Source organism: Antechinus flavipes, chromosome 1 (genome assembly GCF_016432865.1).
Source record: "Antechinus flavipes isolate AdamAnt ecotype Samford, QLD, Australia chromosome 1, AdamAnt_v2, whole genome shotgun sequence".
Classification (NCBI taxonomy): domain Eukaryota; kingdom Metazoa; phylum Chordata; class Mammalia; order Dasyuromorphia; family Dasyuridae; genus Antechinus; species Antechinus flavipes.
This window is the reverse complement of record NC_067398.1, coordinates 3136922-3157103: the sequence shown is the minus strand read 5'-3', so window position 1 is coordinate 3157103 and position 20182 is coordinate 3136922. Positions and strand designations below refer to the sequence as shown.

Sequence of the window (20182 nt, the reverse complement as noted above, 5' to 3'; positions counted from 1 at the left end):
GTGTGCACGCACTCCCATATACACACTCACACTCACTCATACAGACTCACACTCACACACAGACATACACTCCCTCCCTCCCTCACACACACTCACACACACATACATACACACACACCCTCTCAACAGCCACTCAGAAGTTAATGAGCTCTCACAGCATATTTACGCTTCCTAATTAACCAGAAGCTGCGCGGCTTCAAAGCAAAACAAAACGTTTCATCAAAAGCCGAGCAGGCGAGGCGACGGAGAGCGATTGGCTCCCCCCATCACACACGGTGGCTGCCAGCAGGGATGCGACGAGACCCCCGCGGCTGGGCACACGGAGAACATGCGAAGCGAAGGGACGCCTCCACACTGGAACACATTTGACCAGAGGGCCCCCGTGGATGTCCTGTGACATCACATCTTCATCCCTCTTCTGGTTCCCATCTCCTAAGGACCACTTCGTATCAGTCAACCAATTAGCCAGTATTAACTTGCTATTATAGCAGGCGTATTTATTTTTAATGCCCGTTGCTTTATGAATCATATCTGGAGAGAAAAAGAGCAAAAGGGAAAAACCATGAGAGAGATAAAAAACTGGTCTCCATGGATCTGTTTCTGGACACGGATCTTCTGTCCAAAGTCTCTTGGGATTGCTTTGGCTCCCCGAAGCTCCGAGAAGAGCCGAGCCTTTCCTAGGTGATGATCGCACAGTCTCGTTGTTGTCGTGTGCACCGTATTCCCGGTTCTGCTTGTGTCTCTCGGCTTCAGTTCACGTAAATCTTCCAGAAAGCGTTCTAAAATCAGCCCGCTCATCATTTTTCTAGAACAATACTATGACCTTCGTGTAGCACAACTTTCTCGGCCATTCCCCAGCCGATGGGCGTCTCACTCATTTTCCACTTCTTTGCTCCCGCAAAAAAAGCTGCTCCAAACTATTTTGTGCATGTGGGTCCTTTTCCCTTTTTTATGACTTCTTCAGGATACAGTCCCAGTAATTAGCCAGCACTTATTAGGCACTCGCTGCGTACCGAGTGGGGAACAAAGAAAATAAAACAGTTCTCAAGGACCTCTCGGTCTCCTGAGAGAGACAAGGATGTGCAGAAGATGAATCCGCAGTCATGGGGGTGCAGAGCTAGCTAGCCTGTTCCTGCAGGGGAGGGCCGCCCCTTTCCCCCTGTGTACAAGGGCCATCAGCCATCGCTTCTGTAGCCGAGAAAATCCACAAGAATTCGCAAAGCTGAGAATAAGTCTATGCTTTACCCCGTGGTCAGGACTTGGAAAAATCCTTTTAAACTTTGGTTAAATCCTCACGGGGAACTTTTCCTTCCCCTCAAGTCCATCTCATCAGCGTCACCCAAAATACACATACATCAGAGCTAGGCCGAGGCTGCGATGATGAACCATCATCCCTGATGGGCCCCGGACCGACCTCATCCTTCCCACCGGATTGACCTTCCTCTCCCTCCCATGCACCTTCTAGGGCTTTGTGGGCGGCACTCTGAGCGGCACAAAAGGTGCTGTTGTACAGAAAGGGAAACCGAGGCTTGATGATTGCTTCCATCTTCAGAAGGCTCACGAAGCAGCCAATGGAATTGCTGCTCTGGACCTCATTCTGATCTACATCGATTGGGGGAGGAGGGAGAGAACATTTAAAACAATAAGCATTTCCATAATTCCCAAGCAGAATTGGGAGGACAAGTCCTGGATTTGGGAAACGTGAGTTCCCAGGACTCTTTGAGAGGAGTCACCAAGTCACCAAGCATTTATTAAGCACTTGTTAAGGAGCTGGCCCCATGGCAAGAGCTGTGATTATAAAGGCAAAAAGAAATGAGACAACGCCCGCCTTCATAATTCTAATCCATGAAGACAGCCTAAAAAAGAGCTGAAAGGATATGAAGGAGGGAGGCTCTATTCCAGGCTCTGGCAGAAAAAGATCCAGAGAATCTGGACCAGTGCAAGGAGAAACGGAGGCCCGATGGACCCATAGGCTTTCCCCAAAATGGAGGTTTGGGGAGACGTCAGCGCCTGAGTAGGAGTCCGAGGATTGAAGTGAACTTCCAGGCAGGGGAGGGCTCAGGTCAGGGGACAAGAACACTATGGGACCCCAGGTTTGGGGGAGGAGGAGTCGGCCTCCGAGCTGTGAGGTGAACCCCAGCATGAAATTCTGAAGACTCAACATGAGGAAAATGGAAACTGGGAACTCATCACCAAGGGAAGAAGGACCCAGCGAACAGCCAAGGACTCCTTCAGTCTGGGCACGAGAGCCCAGAATAAACTGTGGGGATGGCGAGGGGGGGAGGGGGGTTTGAGAAGGTGGATAAGAGAGGGAGCCCAGAAGGGACAGGACCTCAGTTCCGGGGCGGGGGAGGCCGACAGCTGATGATAGCTTTAATGACTCAATTCTGGTCGTCCCAGAGGCAGCTGGGGCCAGTCGTGGCGTGAGAGGGAGAGGGAGGAGGGGCAGGAGATGGTCGCCTCCAGGCGCCCTTGGGAGGATGAGAGCCAGAGGCCAACCTTGGGTGGGTCCGGTTGTAACGTCCACCAGGGACGAAGAAGACGCTGGGGAGAAGTCCCGGCCTCCGACAAGGAGAGGCTGCTCCGAGCTAACGCAAGTACTTGGAGTCAAAGTCAGAAGGGAGGGACGCGGCAAGAAAACACTGAGCAAGAGGAGTCCGCGGGCACAGAGAACCGTCCTCGGCGCCGGAAGAGCTGGCCCGTGTCCCTGCGCCCGGTGTGACCCCGAGGAGGACCAGTCTGGGCAGCTTGGGCTCCTCGAGCTCGCCACGTTCCAGGAGTCGCTGCGGACGCAGAGCGCGGACATTCAGAGGGGGAAGCAGCGGCCCCAAGAAAGGCGGAGGCTTCTCCGTCCGGTCCGACAGATCGCTCCGCCAGGTCACACCTTCAGCGCCGGACAGCGTCTTTCACGTCGTCCCTGTGGACGGAGTGGAGAGACGCGGGCCGGGAGGTGGGACGGGAAGGGGTGGAATGAGCCGTTCGGGAGCTGAGGCGCTGACGTGCAGGGACGAGAACTAGCCCGGCCTTCGGTGGCTCCGGTGGCTCCGATGGCTCCCGTTGTTGTCGCACCTGAAGGCCCCGGGAAGGGACGGCTGACGCGGGGCGGCGGAGCCGGGGGCTAAAAAGCTGCTGGCGGACTTGGCCTGGAGCTACTGCGGGAACTTTGAGAGAAACACAAAGCTTTAACTTCGTATTTAAAAAGCAAACCTCACAAATGCGAGTTGCGCGGGGAGGTGGCTGGGCAAGGGGGCTTAGCGCGGCGGCGGCTTTGGGTGCATCGGCGGGGAAGAGAGTTCCGGCTCCCCGGGCTACGTTAGAAAAGCCGTCGGGTCCACAGCAGTGGAGGTCGTGGTTCCGTGTGAAGGCTCGGGCTCCGCTCCGCCCGTTGCATCTTGGGAAGGGAATAAAGGAGCTAGAGCATGTTCAGAGAAGAGCGGGGAGGCGGGTGAAGTGAGAAGACTGGGGAAGGATGGGATCGCGGAGAGGCTCAGGAGGGGGCCATGGCTCCCTTAAGCATCCGGAAGGCTGCCGCCCACGAGGGGAGTCAGGCTGGCCCTGCTGGCTCCGGAAAGCCAACGAGAGCAAAGGGTGCCGGCGGCAAAGATGGAGGTCTCCTCCAGGCAGACGGATGGGCTGCCTGCGGAGAACCCTGGCTTCCTCTCAGGAGAATCCTTGGGGCAAAGGCTGGGGCAGCCGCGGCGGGGATGGGGAAGAGGTGAGCCCCGCTGGGGGGAGGGACTAGGCTCGGTGGTCTCCGACTCCCAGGTGCTTTGGCTCCTTCCCATCCCAGCTGAGAGAGGGCTGGGCGGGAGAATGGCTCGGGGGGCCAGGGACTGTTAGTGACTCAGAGCAGGAGAGACGCTCGGAGAGACATAAAGGGAACCGGAACAAGATCCGAACCCAGTGCGAGAAGGAATCCAGAACAGCTCCCGGGAGCTTTGTCTAGGGCGGGAAAAGCAAGGAGGCCTGGGAGGCCAGAACCGGCCAGAATCTAGAGCTTTCCTCTTCTCCCTTGGAAGGAGCTGCAATTTTCGGGCCCAGGAAGTGGGGCGGACCCTGGGGGGAAGTGGAAGTGGAATAAGCCCGCGGGACTGCCCAGGAAGGAGAGGTCCCAAGTCTCCCCGCCCCCCCCCCCCAGAGGCCAGCAGGTGCTGTGAGGCTTGGGCAGGTGGTTCTGGGAGATGGCGCTCCCAGGCAGAACCAGCCCGAGGCGTTCTCAGCAGGACTAGGACCGGGACCAGGCTCTCCTGGTCTCCACCTTCCATTTTTCTCCCCTGATCTCCTTGGGCCTTTAGGAAGTTTCCGTTTCCAGCAGGGATTTCTAGCCTGGGTCTGTGTACATGTCAGGGATGGGAGCCCGGAGGGGGCGTGGAGGAGGGGAGCGAGGAGCAGGGTCCCCCCACCTTTCCCTGCCCAGCCCCAGCCCCGCCAGGTTGGAGCGGGCCCGAGGGCCCGGAGCCCTTGGAGGCGCTCCCCAAACCCCCTCGGGACGCCCCCAGACAGCTCGCCTTCCTAACATGTCGGAGATAAATGCCCCCTCCCGTCCGCGTGCCGTGTGTTGTGGCTGTGTGTGCTTCCCGCATGGGGCCTCCGCTTCCTCATCCCCATCCGTGGTTGGCCGGCCAGGGGCCTCTGGGCGCGGCAGCCGGGAGAAGTGTTGAACGGAACGTGCCTCAGTTTCCCCCAGCTGACGGAAACGCTCATCTTGTCGCACTTAGCAACTGCGTGCAGAAATGTTACTGCAGGCCAAAGCGGGCTCAGCAGCACTCTTGCAGGATGTCAGAGCTGTCCACCATTACTCTGTAAGTGTGCATGCCGTGGCTGGCGGGGGGCGGCGGGGGAGGGAGGGCAGGCCCACGCCGCTGCCGCCGACCCAGCGCTCGCTTCTCCCCGCTGGGCCCCGAGCACGCGCCTACCCCCCATTGCACGTCCACCTTCTGGGGTCTCTGCACCCGCTGGAAAACCTCACGGTGGGGTCGAGAAGGGAGGGAGGGAGAAGAGAGGAAGGGGGGGTGGGGGAGGAGGTAACTGACCCCCGCAGTCAGCCCTGGGCGGCTCGGGAAGCAGAGCCTGCGGTCCGGTCCGGTGGGCCGAGAGCCGGCCGCAGGCCTCAGGGAGTCTCCTGAGGCGTTAATGTCCCAGCGGGGTCTTTGGGCCCTCCCCACGCGAGGATCCCTCCACTGGCCACGGTGGGGGGGTTCGTCTCTGGGGATGGGGAGCCTGCCACAGTTTGGAAGGGTCCTGATCCTGGGCTCTCGGGGAAACCGAGGCCCACAGGGGTCAAAGTGGCCCGGATCCCAGAGCAGACGGGGAGCCAAGCTTCGTGCCCAGGACTTGGAACTCCGAGCCCAGGGTCTCAAAGCTCTTTCTCGCACGGCGCGCCGGGCTCCCTGACACCTCGGCCTGAGCCGTCCCCAAGGTCACAGAACAAGCTTAATCCGCCAGCCGAGGCTTCCTGAGGGCTTAACTCCCTGCCAAGCACTCCTGGCACGAGGCACCGGGGGTACAGAGGGCCTGTCCTCAGGGCACGCCCAGACACCAGTGCCAGGCAGGGGAGGGGCACCAGTGCTGGCGGAGTGGAGGGCGGGGAGGGGGCAGGAGCAGGAAAGGAGTCTTTGAAGGAAGACTGATCCTGGACTGGGCAGGAACAGAGGGCAGGGGGTTCCAAGCATGGTGGGGCGGCCAGGAGGAAGTCACAGGAAGGAAAGCTGGCGCCGGGCGAGTGAGGAGCACAGGCCGGGTCTCTGGGGCCGGACCCAGAGTGCAGAAGGTAGAGGAGCCAGCCTGGAAAGAGAGGGGAGGGAGGCAACAGGAGCCACCAGAGCTGACTGGGGCGGGCGGGTGGGCGCGTGGCCAGCTCTACACTGGCAGCTGCGTCTCTACATGCAATTCCTCATTTCCAGCCTCAGTATCTGTCTCCGAACAGTGGCCTCCCTGCTCTCTCGAGCTGCAGAGCCCGGGGCCCCTTCCCCAGGGCCGCCCCAAAGATGTTCCCCCATTCGTCGTTTGGCCTCCCGAGCTCCTTGGGGGTGGCTCACGTTCCACCCGGGCACAGCAGGGAAGGCAGGGAGCACTGAGAGCCCCCGGGGATGACTCATTAAGGGCCTACTGTGTGCACAGCCTGTGCGAGGCAGGACTCGGGGTCTCTGAAGGGGAGCCGCTCTCTCCAGGCCGGTGGGGGCCTTTGCTCGGCACTTTGATACAAGTCGGGGCACAGGGTGACCCTGGACCTTTGCTTTCTGAGCAACTTGTTATGCTGATCAGGGATGTCCTTGTGAAAGCCTTTGTCTGTGTGTGTGTGAGTGTGTGTGAGTGTGTGGGGTGTGTGGAGCTCCTCTGAAAAAGACCTGGGCTTGGGGATCTTCATGGACCGAAAGCTCAACGTGAGTCAGGAGTGTGAAGGGGCTGCCAGCCAATCCAGGAAGCTCATGGGCTGTATTAGGAGAGGGTAACAGGACGAGGAGGAACAGAGGAGAGAGCCCCTCTGCCCTCTGCCCTGTGCCCTGTGCCCTGGTCAAAATAACATCTGGAGTTAGGTGATCTAGTTTGGCTGCTTGGGGAAGACAGAGATATACCATAAAGCATCTAGAGGAGGTGCCCGGGGAATGGGGAGGGCCTAGGTCCATGTTACCCAAAGCTGGTTAAAAGACCTCCTGGAGAAGGAGAGGAGCCTGGGGAGAGGTGGGGAAGCAGTAAGGGCACGGGACTGCCAGCTATGGTCAAGCATCAGCAGGTGAGGCCATCCTGGGACTTTGGAGGGAGGGCAAGCCTTGTTCTGCTTGGCTCTTAAAGTGGTGCCAGAGGCAGGGGAAAGAGAATGTAGAGTTCTTGGCCATGAGCACTGGCCCCAGCGAAGTTGGGTCTTTGAGAGGAAGGAAGATCCCCGCCATCAGAGGCCTGCAGGCAGCAACTGGACAGCCTTTTGTCAGGGGTTGCTTCAGAGGGGACACCTGCTCAGGTATGGGCGGAACCAGACATAATCCATCATCATCATCAACGGGGGATCCTCACCATCATTGCCACTATCACCACCGTCATTGTTCATCACCATCACTGTTATCACCATCTCCACCACCATCATCATCATCATCGTCATTATCATCTTGGTCACCATAATCATGACCATCATTTATTGCCACCATCATCATTGTCATCACCATCACCATCATAATCATCATCGCCATCATCATTATCATTTTCATTTTGGTCACTATCATTTATTGCCATCATCATCACCAAAACCATCATCATCATCATCATCACCAATATCATCATCATCATTGTCATCATCACCATCATCATCATCGTCCTCATTGTCATCACTATCATCATCATAATCATCATCACCATCATCATCATTGTCATCACCATCACCATCATAATCATCATCACCATCATCATCATTGTCATTATCACCTTGATCACCATCATTTATTGCCATCATCATCGCCATCATCATCACCAATATCATCATCATCATTGTCATCATCATCATCATCATCATCGTCATCATCATTGTCACCACTGTCATCGTCATAATCATCATCACCATCATCATTATTGTCATCACCATCACCATCATAATCATCATCGCCATCATCATCATTGTCATTATCATCTTGGTCACCATCATTTATTGCCATCATCACCATCATCATCATCATCACCATCATCATCGTCATCATTATTACCATCATTATCATCATCATCATTGTTATCATCACTGTCATCATCATTATCATTATCATCATCACCACCACCACCATCATCATCATCATCATTGTCATTACTCACCATCAGCAGCAGTAGCAGCATTGCCATCATCGTCATCATCGTCATCACCATCATCATCGTCATCACCATCACCATCATCATTATTGTCATTATCACTTTGGTCACCATCATTTATTGCCATCATCATCACCATCCTCCTCCTCCTCATTGTCATCACCATCATCATCATAGTCATTATCATCTTGGTCACCATTTATTGCCACCATCATCACCATCCTCATTACCGTCATCACCATCATCATCGTCGTCGTCATTACCATCATCATAGCCCATCATTATCATAATCAGCAGCAGCAGCAGCATCACCATCATCAGCATTATTATCATCATCATCACCATCATCATCATTGTCATTATCATCTTGGTCACCATCATTTATTGCCATCATCACCATCATCATTGTCATCATTATTACCATCATTATCATCATCATCATTGTTATCATCACTATCATCATCATTACCATCACTGTCATCATCATCACTATCATTATCATTATCATTATCATCATCACCACCACCACCACCATCATCATCATCATTGTCATTACTCACCATCAGCAGCAGTAGCAGCATCGCCATCACCATCATCATCGTCATCACCATCACCATCATCATCATTGTTATCATCACTGTCATCATCATTATCATTATCATCATCACCACCACCACCACCATCATCATCATCATCGTCATTATCATCTTGGTCACCATAATCATGACCATCATTTATTGCCACCATCATCATTGTCATCACCATCACCATCATAATCATCATCGCCATCATCATTATCATTTTCATTTTGGTCACTATCATTTATTGCCATCATCATCACCAAAACCATCATCATCATCATCATCACCAATATCATCATCATCATTGTCATCATCACCATCATCATCGTCGTCATCATTGTCATCACCATCATCATCATAATCATCATCACCATCATCATCATTGTCATCACCATCACCATCATAATCATCATCGCCATCATCATCATTGTCATTATCACCTTGATCACCATCATTTATTGCCATCATCATCGCCATCATCATCACCAATATCATCATCATCATTGTCATCATCATCATCATCATCGTCATCATCATTGTCACCACTGTCATCGTCATAATCATCATCACCATCATCATCATTGTCATCATCACCATCACCATCATCATCATTGTCATTATCATCTTGGTCACCATCATTTATTGCCATCATCACCATCATCATCATCATCACCATCATCATCGTCATCATTATTACCATCATTATCATCATCATCATTGTTATCATCACTGTCATCATCATTATCATTATCATCATCACCACCACCACCATCATCATCATCATCATTGTCATTACTCACCATCAGCAGCAGTAGCAGCATTGCCATCATCGTCATCATTGTCATCATCGTCATCATCGTCATCACCATCACCATCATCATCATTGTCATTATCATTTTGGTCACCATCATTTATTGCCATCATCACCATCACCATCATCACCACCACCACCATCATCATCATCATCATTGTCATTACTCACCATCAGCAGCAGCAACAGCATCGCCATCATTGTCATCACCATCATCGTAGTCATCATTGTCATTATCACCTTGGTCACCATCATTTATTGCCATCATCATCACCATCATCATCATCATCATCATTGTCATCATCATCATCACAGGCAGCAGCAGCAGCGTAGCCATCATCATCATAACCATCATCATCATCGCCATCATCATTATCACCATCATCATCATCATCATTGTCACCATCATCATCATTGTCACCATCATCATCATTGTCACCATCATCATTATCATCACTATTATCACCATCATCATCATCATCATCATCATCATCGCCATCATTTTCGTGGTTCCCAGTACTATTATGACTCCTCTGCAGACCACAACGAGGCCTGAAAATGTCGAGCCTTACCTGTGTAGCTGCCCAATGCCCCCCACTGACCTCCAGACAGACAGGCCCCAGTCCCAACCCCAGGCTCTTGGGCTAGAGGGGACCCCGTGGACTACCCAATCATCCCCTCTCCACCAAGCTGCCATTCGGGGAGGTGCCGTGGCCCATGGAAAAGAGCCCTGGGTCTCTGAGCTGAATCCCAGTTCTGCCCGTGTGAGTGTGGTGAAGTTGGGCCTTCATCCCCCTTGCTAAATGACGAGCCTGAACCAGGGTCCTTTCTGCTTCACTTGTGACTTCCAACTTGCCTTTGGCAGAAGGTTCTTCTCTCTCATGGCTCTAGTCCGGGATCTCTCTCTAACGGCTGTCCCAAACCTCTCGTGCCCCATTGTAGAGGACGTCACCTTTCGTTCTATCTCCAGTGAGAGTTTAGAACTTCTGTTCTCCCCCCCCCAGCCCGTTGTACCTTCTCTAAGCTCCAGAATGCTTCTATTTACCTCCTCCCACCCACACCTTTCTCCGCAGCCCCTTCTGGCTTTCTTCTCTGCTTCCCCGCAGATCCTCCAGGCAGTCCCCATGACTGAGCATTCACTTCCTGAAGCTCTTGGGGATAAAGAGTAGCCCCCACTTTAAGCAAGTCCACTATTCAGATGTCTGGACAGTCAGATAGACCAAGATGTTCGGAGCACCAGAGGTCCACACAGATCACAGACTTCATCTTACAGGGGATTATTTACAAGGCACAATATTCTTTGCTTTTCAGAAGGCTCCTCCCCTTCACATAAGGATTTTCCACAGTACCCAAGGCTCTCCCTCTTGCAGAAGGTTCCCCACAGATTTCTCAGGAATAGCAGGCTCTCTTCCTGTATTCACAGTTCTCCCTCTCTTATGCCCATGGTAATGAAGAGGAGAGAGGCTCCGGGCCAAAGCTGCCTCCTTCCCTTTTCTGGAGCATCTTTGGAGAATCAGGACATCTTAAGCCTCCACTGAGCTAACAGCTAAGGGCAGAAGGGTGGTGCCAGCCAGCAGGGATGGGCTGAGAAAGACAGGAGAAGCCCGTGTGTGTGTCTGCGAGGGTGTGTCTGACTGGGGATCCCCAGGAAAGTCCTCCTCCTGCTGGGGAGGCCCTGGTCCTCCCCCATCCTAGAAGCCTGAACCAGCTGGATCTGCTTTCTCTTGGCAGGAGGCTGGCCCGCTCCACACTGCTGCTCATCCCACTCTTTGGAATCCACTACACGGTGTTCGCCTTCTCACCAGAGAATGTCAGCAAGAGGGAGAGACTCGTGTTTGAACTGGGACTGGGCTCCTTCCAGGTATGAGAACGGAAGTCAGAAGAGCGGGTTCTACTCCCACCTCTACTGCCAGCTGGGTGCAGAGGTCAGGAAGCACCGATTATGCACCTGCTGTTGCCAGGCACTACAGACACGAGGCCTGAGAAATATTGAGTCTTACTTGTAGTAGCTGCCAAACGCAAAAGACGGCTGCCGTCCTCAAGGGGCTGACAGTCGGAGGGACAACAAGCCATCAGCTGGATATGAACAAGAAGCAGATGAGATGGAGAGAAAGAGCAGAGGGAGGGCACTTTATGAGATGCCCATAAGGATCTCTTCTAGGATTTCTCCTAGATTTCTGGGATTTAAAGGCCAGGGAGGACAGTGGCCACAGCAGCAAGGGAGGGCATTCTGGGCTTGGGGATGTCAGGGAGAATGCCCAGAGCCCAGGGATGGAGGGTCTTGTTTGTGAACCAGGTGGGAGGCTGGGGTCACTGGCTCAAAGAGTCCATGGAATGAGGAAGGTGTCAGAAGACTGGAAGGGATGGGGGAGAGAGCAGGTTTTACTGACTCTCTCTGGGCCTTAGCTTCTCCAAATAAAGGGACTAGATCAGATGACTTCTGAGAATCCCCCTCAGTCCCAGGATACTGGGATTAAAGAAAGAGGTACAGTCTCTTAGGAAAACCTTCTGCTTGGCCGGGGTAGTGATGGCAAAAAACCATATAAAACAGCCCACGGAATGACCATATTGACAGATGACTCCCAACATTCCTGTCACCTGCACCCCAGTGTCCCTTATGTAGGCTCCTAGACTGCATCAGGGCCCCCCAAAGAGCCATATTCAAATGGACTTTTTGCCATCAATAAAGAAAGAAGACTCCCCCCAAAGACACCCCCATCTTCTTAGCCATTGTTTTTCTGGAAGAAAGTGTCCGTCCCTTCCTGGAAAATCTCTGCAAACCTCTGAACACTTCCACTACTTGATCCTGGGCCATGCTTTCCACATTTACACTGAGTAGCAAAAGAGACTGACCAGATTTGGAAGACCTTGTTGAGCTTTGGATGGATCGGGCAGCCTCTCCACCTATCTGGCTTGGAAGTTGCAACATCTTCCTAGAAGTCTTCTGAATTATAGCCAGAAGCAGGGAGAGGTTTGAGGCAGGCAGACCCTGTAGAAAATATTGCCATAATCCCGGTAGAAGATGTTGAGGGCTGGATCAGGGTGGGGACAGAGTCAGAGAAAAGAAGGTGGTATTGGAGAGATGATGCTGCAGGAGTGAAATCAAACAGAAATGTTGCAGAGGTGAAATTGACCAGCAATAGAGCAGAGATGAAATCAACAAGAGATATTGCATAGCTGAAATCAGAGATGTTGCACTAGTGAAATCAACCAGAGATGTTGCAGAGGTGAAATTGACCAGAGATATAGCAGAGGCAAAATCAATAAGATGTTGCAGAGGTGAAATTACCAGAGATGTTGCAGAGGTGACATCGACCAGAGATGTTGCAGAGGTGACATTGACCAGAGATGTTGCAGAGATGAAATCTACCAGAGATAGAGCACAAAAGAGACTGACTAGAAATGTTGCAGAGATGCAATTGATCTGAAATACTGCAAAGATGCAATAGATAGGCTTCGGCTCTCTACTGAATACAGGGGATAAGAAAGCGACAAGTCCAGGATGCTTCTGGGTGGGAAGCCTGAGAGACTCAGAAGGAGGTGGTGTCCTCAACAATAATAGGGAAGATAAGTGGTGGAGAAGATTTAGGGGAAAATAATGAGTTCTGTCTTGGACACATCATGTATAAGATGTCTGTGGGACATCCAGTTTGAGGAAAACAGTTGGAGGGACAAGACCGGAGCTAAGCAAACAAGTTGTAGACAATGGGGAACAGAGAATCTTCCTAGAGATGGTAACTGAATCCATGGGAGTTGGTGAGATGGCTAAGTAAATAGGATAGAGGGAAGAAAGAAGAGGACCCAAGGCACAACTCTGAGAGATACCGATGGTTCAGAGAGTGTGATCTGAAAGAGGATCCAGCAGGAAACACAGAGAAGTCTTCAGAGAGGTAGGAGAACCAAGGGAGAGGGGTGAAAATCTAGAGAAAAGATCAAGGAGAGAGTGGCCAAGAGGATCTGGGGCTGGAGAGAGGCTGAGGAGAATGAAGGTTGACAAAAGCCTGAGGACATGGGAGAAGTTCCATTGAATGATGAAGTCAGAAGCCAGACTGTAGAGAAAAGAGAGAGTGCAGGAAGTGGAGTTTTAGATGTTTTTCAAATTTAGCTACAAAAGAGGAGATAAATGGGGGATTGTAACTAGTGGGAAAGGCTGGTTAAAATGAGGCGTTTTAGAGGATGAGACACATCAGAATGTTTGTAGGCAGACAGGCAGCAGCCAGTAGATAAGTTAGAGGGAGGATGCTAGAGAGGGGCAATCAGTTAGAAAAGATTGTAAAATGAGTTCTATGCAGAGGACTTGATTTAATTTTCTAATAATAATAATATAATATAGAATAATAAATAAACAAAATAGCTATATATAACATATAATATCAATATATATTATAGATAGATAGGTAGATAGATGGTACCTACTATGTGCTAGGCTGTGTGCTCAGCCCTTTAGATTATCATCTGATTTGACCCTCAAACAACCATCCTGGGAGAGACGTGCTATTATTTTCTTTATGTCACAGATGAGACTATTGAAGCAAATAAGAGATTTAAGTTTTATTCAGGGTCACACAGCTAGTAAGTATCAGAGGCCGGATTTGAATTCAACTCTTGGCCTCTTCTTTGTAGGAGACGGAGGGGTAAAGGAAAGATAATGGCAGAAGGCATCTGGGGAAAGGGAAAGAAACCATTCGTAAACGCCTCATTATTTTGGTTCTCAGCTGGGAGGAGGCAGAGAGGAGACCCCCGAAGTCTGAGGAGAAATGGAGAGGTTTGGAAGAGCTTCTGTGGAGGCTGGGACAGGGACTCAGAAAGGACCATCTGGCAGCAGCTGCCCCAGAGCTGGGGTTCTAGAACCCAGATCCATGGCCAGCCCAGTCAGCTCCCCAAGAAGGGGCCGGAAGGGCCCCAAGACTGAGCCATGGCAGGGCACAGTGGGTGTGAAGAGAACGGTGCCATCTTGAAGGGCCTTGGGAGTCATCCTGCCAAGGTGGTTAAAAAGAAGACTGGGCCTGTGGCGGCCACAAGAGAATCAGTCCCATGGGGAGAGAGTAGCTGGAGCACAGGGGACAGAGCCCTGCTTCAGGGGAAAACAGACAAAGGCTCAGGGCTGTTGTGGAAATGGGGATGAGAACCAGAAAGAAAGGATGACAGTGCAACAGTCGCCTCCCAAGAAACGGGCATTTCTGAGCCTTCTGGATTTGTCTGCTGTCTTTCTGAGACAGCTGGGGCCTACTCTGCTCCTCACACTGAATCTGAGTGACGTGTCTCTTCTCTTCTTCCCTCCTTCCCTTTTCTCCCCTCCCCTCCCTTTCTTCCCTTCTTCCTTCCTTCCTTCTTCCTTCCTTCCTCCCTTCCTCCCTCCTCCCTTCCTTCTTTCCTCCTTCTTTCCCCCTTCCTTATTCCTCCCTTCCCTCCTTTCTCCTCCCTCTTTCCTCCTCCCCTCCTTCCTCTTCTTTCCCTTCCTTTTCCTCCCCTCCCCATTCCTCCCCTCTATTCTCTCTGTCCAGGGCTTTGTGGTGGCCGTCCTCTACTGCTTCCTGAATGGGGAGGTGAGTTCTGACTTCCCATTGATCTTGCCAAGGTTGGGTGGGGGTGAGCCCCTGCAGCCTGGCCCTACTACAGCCCCCCCTTCTTCCCTTCCCCCTGCCCCCCTCCCCAGCTATAGCTGCCACCCATCTGGAGAACTTAGAGGCTCCTCCCTTGGGGCTGAAGCCTCTCCTCTGCTAGCTTCAGTGCCTTTGGGCCGAGTCAATAGGACTTTCTCCGTGTCTCCCTGGGGGCCTGGCCCAGGCCTGGCACTGGGGGGAGCAGGGAAGGACAGGCCATTTGAAGAGGGTCTTTAATAAGCTGAAGTTCACCAAAGAGGGGGAGCCCACTGCTAGGGGACGCCCCAAACCCTGCCCCATGGTTGACTGAAAGGACCCAGTGTGTCCCTGTTAAGAAGCCCCGTGGTGGGAGCCAAAAGGCACCTTACGGACCCCTGGAGCACGAGCTCCCACATCCCCTCGAGCAGAGAAAGTGGGCGGCAGGTTGGGGGGTGGGGGGCTGCAAGTTCAGAGGCCAGAGCTCCAAGAGCATTGTGGAAATCACTGGCCATGGGGGAGGTGGGAAGGGGAGTCCAGAAGCCGGAAGTCTGGGAGAACGGAGGGAGCGAGGCTCCTGACGTTGGGTGATGGGCAAGAACGGCCCGAGAGGACTGGGGGCCGAGGGCAGAGCCCGAGAGCTCGGGACCCTAGGAACAGGACGTCTGGGAGATGCAGGGTGGCCCCGGGCTCGGCAGAGAGACCCCCACAGGGCGTTCTTGGGGCTGCTCTGGCGGACGTCTCGGGCCCTGGCAACCTTTGGCCATCGTGCTGCACAGAATCTCCCCCCCTCCTCCTGGCAACGCACAAGGAAGTTGATGATTTGTGCCAATTTGTTTTATATCCTATAGCCGATGACTTATTATTGCAATTAATTTTTATTTAGCTCGTTAAAGTAGGATACAGGTCACGGGAGCTAAAGGTCATGGGAAATGTTGGTCATGGGAAGTAAGGTCACGGGAGTCCAAGGGGCCCTGAGGACATGGTTTCAGAAGGGTCACCAGCTGGCCCTGAAGTCTCCAAGGCTGATAGCCGAGATGGGGAGAGGGGGGTCTCGAGCCCCTCCCCTGTTGCTCAGGGCCCCTGCGGGGCGGCCCAAGGTGGCCAGGGCCCTCGTCTCTGCCCGCGGAGCTCGGCCGGAGGGCCTCCGGACTCGGCTTTCGGCGTGGAGGTAAGCGGCGAGGTCCATAAAGAAATGACCTTTTGAAGTTTCTCCCTAAAGGTGCAATCCGAAATAAAGAGAAAATGGCGGAGCTGGAAAGTCAACCGGTACTTTGCTGTGGATTTCAAGCACCGGCATCCCTCCCTGGCCAGCAGCGGGGTGAACGGGGGCACCCAGCTGTCCATCCTGAGCAAGAGCAGCTCGCAGATCCGCATGTCCAGCATCAACGCCGAGAACCTGGCCACCTGAGCGGCCGCGGCCCGGCCGCCTCCTGCCCCGGCTGAAAGAGTGGCCTTGTGCGGTTGGGGCGGGGGGGGCGGCCGGGGCTCCCGAGGATGTCTGAGTGGGGCTGAGTGTGTGAGTGAGTGGGAGCCGGGGAGCCCGGGTCTCCAGCGGAGGCCGCAATGCTTGTCCCTTTGGAAGTGTTTGGGCTCTTCTCCCATCCCCTTCCCCGTCCCTTGTAAATAGAGCCGCCGAGCTGGGACTCCGGGCCCCCCACTCGCAGCCCGTGCCTGTCAAAGCCGTGTCCTCACTCACTTCTCGCAGCCTTGGTGAGGGGGGCACGGCTGCCAGGGAGCACTCGCTGCCAGGGAGCACGGCTGCCAGGGAGCACTCGCTGCCAGGGAGCACGGCTGCCAGGGAGCACTCGCTACCAGGGAGCACTTGCTGCCCTCCCCTCCTCGTGGGTCCCTGTGTATGTGGGGGGCTCCAGCTCTCTCAGTGGCTTCCTCTCCCACAGGGGCCGAGGGCTCAGATCCCCGGGCTGAACTCTTCAAAACTGGCAGCGGGTGAACGGGGAATATGGTGACTGTTCTAGCTTCCGGGGGTGAGGGAGGGGCAGGTATGAGCTTTGAAGCCAGTGGGGGGGGTTGGCGCCTTTGGGAGGGAGAGCCCGAGCTCCCCGACTACCCCAGCCAGGTCCCGGGAGTGTGGGGGATATCCCTGCCCGCCTACGGCCCGGCCCAGGCTCTATCTTCCCCGCTGCCATTCTTGGAGTCCCTTAGCACCGATTAGTGATCGCCCTGCTTCTGAGCCACCCCCAGCCCCGCCAAGGAGCCCTCGCCCCTTAAATCTAAGGCCGACTGGCCCGTCCCTTTGTGGTGTTGTCCATCAGACCCGAGGGGCCTCCCCCTCCACCAGCAGCTGAGCCCGAGGGAAAGCCCCGGGGCAGGCCAGGCCAGGCCGGCTCCTTTCCCCCACAAGGTCCCCTACTTGTCCTCCAGGGCCTGGCTCCTTGTCCCCGAGGGCCCGGCTCCTTGTCCCTGAGGGCCCGGCTCCTTGTTCTCCAGGGCCCGGCTCCTTTTCCCCAGAGGACCCGGCTCCTTGTCCCTGAGGCTCCTTGTCCCCCGAGGGCCTGGCTCCTTGTCCCCCAGGGCCCAGCTCCTTGTCCTCCAGGGCCCGGCTCCTTTTCCCCAGAGGACCCGGCTCCTTGTCCCTGAGGCTCCTTGTCCCCCGAGGGCCTGGCTCCTTGTCCCCCAGGGCCCAGCTCCTTGTCCTCCAGGGCCCGGCTCCTTGTCCTCCGAGGGCCCGGCTCCTTGTCCCTGAGGCTCCTTGTCCCCCAGGGTCCGGCTCCTTGTCCCCCGAGGGCCCGGCTCCTTGTCCCCCAGGGTCCGGCTCCTTGTCCTCCAGGGCCCGGCTCCTTGTCCCCCAGGGTCCGGCTCCTTGTCCTCCAGGGCCCGGCTCCTTGTTCTCCAGGGCCCGGCTCCTTGTCCCCCAAGGGCCCGGCTCCTTGTCCCTGAGGCTCCTTGTCCCCCAGGGTCCGGCTCCTTGTCCTCCAGGGCCCAGCTCCTTGTCCCCCGAGGGCCCGGCTCCATGCCAGGGCGAGGGCCGAGCCCCTGGAGCAGATGCTGGGGCAGAGCTGGGCCTTCCCAAAGGCCTGGGCCTCCTCCTGCCTGCACGGAGCCTGCAGACCACCAGCCCCCCCTTGGCCCTTCCATTCCCGGCTGTGCTGGGGCCAGCAGGAGGAGGTCGGGGCCTCGGGCCTGGCTGAGCTGCTTCCGGCCCGAGATCGTGGGGCTCTCGAGGGACCAGGCCCGGCGGCGCCACTTTGGGGGGAGTCTGGATGGCCGGAGCCCACCTGGAACCACAACCGACCAGGTTCCTCTCACTCAGCGCTCCTGGGCTGCCCGGAACCACGGAGTCTTGGGCGGGGCTGGGCCGAGTGTGGGAGAGAACGGCCCGGGGGCCGGAGCCAGGACACTCCGTCTGCCAGGAGCCCGGAGGATCCGGCTCATCCCTTCCACTGGTCACAGGGACACTAACCGTGGAAGGCCCGTGGGCTGAGCCGTGGGCACAGGACTTCCCGCCAACGGGCAGCGTTCCAGCTCCTCTGCCCCGGGAGCGCGTGGGGGCCCAGCTCCGGCCTAGCCGGGAGGGGAGGCCCCGTGGATGGCCCAGAGGGATGGCGCCCGCGGCCCCAGGACGTGGCCCCCCCGGCCAGTGCCAAGGCATCCATGGGTCTGCCCGTGCTCTCAGACCCTCCCGGAGATCCGAGTGCCCTGGGGAAGGGGTGGGGCAGAACGGGGACCCCGAGCCGCTCCCGGCTGCCCCTGGGCCTCAGGCCCCCCCCCCCGCCCCCTAACGTGCTGCGGGCCCTCCGCCAGCATTAAGGCTGGATGGCGCGTCCCAGAGCTGGGAAATCGCCGGAACCTTCTGCGCGCCAACTCCGAGGGGGCCCAGGCTCCCACAGCCGCGCTCCCGGACCCGCCTGGGCAGAGAACCCCGCGTCCCACCGCCCAGGGCTGGAGCGGCCCCAGCCCCTGGGACAAGGGCGAGCGTGCAGACCCCAGGGGCGGGAGACCTGCCCGGGCCCAGCTCCCGAGGAAATGCCCTAAACCACTGCCTTCTGGACATTGGGGGCACCACTGGTCTCCCCCAGACCTGGCTCAGACCCCCAAGAAGGGTCTTACAATAAGGGGAAAGTGGAGGGGAACTCACCCCCCCCACACTCCTGGTTCTCTCCCTCCTCCCTGGGGGCCGCGGCTGCTCCCCGGTGTCACCCCCAGTGCCATAAGGTCACTCCCTCCTCCCCGGGGGCCGCGGCTGCTCCTCGGTGTCACCCCCAGTGCTCAGTGCCCTCCATCGCCTCTGAGAGCTTCGCTTGCCTCTGGATGCTCCTGCCCCCCGCGCTCAGACCCCCCCCCACGTGCCGAGGAGCGCTCTCCGTCGCCCCCAAGCTGAGAGGGCCTGGGACAGCCTGCTCCGGGGGCACAGCGAAGTTATGAGACCGCCCCCTCGGGGGCCGTGTGGTCCTGGACAAGTGGACAAGAGGACGGCCTCCATCCGGGTCCCAGCCTGGACGCCGCGGGCTGTGTCCCCGGGGGGCGCCGAGGGAGCCCCCCGTTCCCGTGGGACTTTCACCAGCCGGAGCCTGGAGTGGCAGGCCAGACCGGGGCCTGAGCCCCCTCCCCGGGGCCGCTGCCCCCCGGCTCCCCCATCCTCGGGCCTCCGGGCCATTGTTCCCTGGCCTCCACCCCGGTGGAGAAGAGGCTGTGGGAGCCTGGATCTGCCTCCACTGCGGACCAACCAGCTGGCCTTGGAACGAGTCACTGAACCAAGATTTCTGCCCCTCAGGCTCATGTGTGAAATGGGGCTGGGAACGACAGCCCCCAGCAGCTGAGAGGCCTCCGGAGGGAACTGCCCCTCCGAAGCACCGGGCCAGGAAACGCCCCGGCCCATGACCGCGGAGCTCTGTCGGGCCTGGGGGTCGTGCTGGGCCCCAGGACTGGATCTCGCCATCCCCACCCCGAGGAGGTCGGGAAGGCTCTATCAGCCACGGAGCCCCGCCAGCAGCTGCTGGGAGGCGCGGAGGGAGCGGGGGTCTGGGGGGGCTCGGCGTAGGCTCTCGTGCTTATCTTTGTGAATAACTTCTTACTTCTGTATCTGGGGGGAGGGGGAGAACATGAGGGGTTCCACTGGGGGCACCCCCAATCACCCCAGACCGTAGACCAGAGAGCCGTCACGAGGGCCCGTGGGGGACCCCTCTTCTCGCTCTCTTCCCTGCCCCCCCCGCCTCTGTCCTGTCCAGTGGATATCTGTCTTGCCGTGTTGGGATTTCCATGAGGGTTGGGGTCATCTCGGGCATCCAGCTTTTGTCCCCAGCTGGGGGGGGTTGGGGGGTTGGGGTCCCTTGTCTGTGGATGTCAAACTCCTGGGCCCTGCTACAGCCTCCCGGATGAACCCCGCGCGCCCCCTGGTGCTGCTGGGCTCTCCGAGGCCTCCCCCTTCTGTAGTTGGTTCATTAAATGTCTTCTCATTTTCA

The 20182-nt window shown here is 56.1% G+C and overlaps 1 protein-coding gene across 7 annotated transcripts in view; it reads left to right on the top strand.

Annotated features, from left to right (window-relative positions):
• The window catches only part of ADCYAP1R1 (ADCYAP receptor type I), a 57043-nt gene extending 36861 nt beyond the window's left edge, over positions 1–20182 (top strand). For 2 of the 7 annotated variants that reach the window (XM_051977682.1, XM_051977673.1), the window contains exons 12-15: positions 4719–4802; positions 10912–11041; positions 14685–14726; positions 15969–20182. In XM_051977682.1, the coding sequence (XP_051833642.1) occupies positions 4719–4802; positions 10912–11041; positions 14685–14726; positions 15969–16205 (493 nt within the window). In that variant the 3' untranslated portion in view covers positions 16206–20182. The remainder of the gene's footprint in view (positions 1–4718; positions 4803–10911; positions 11042–14684; positions 14727–15968) is intronic. The other 5 variants (XM_051977711.1, XM_051977703.1, XR_007950654.1 and 2 more) reach the window with 4 other exon arrangements.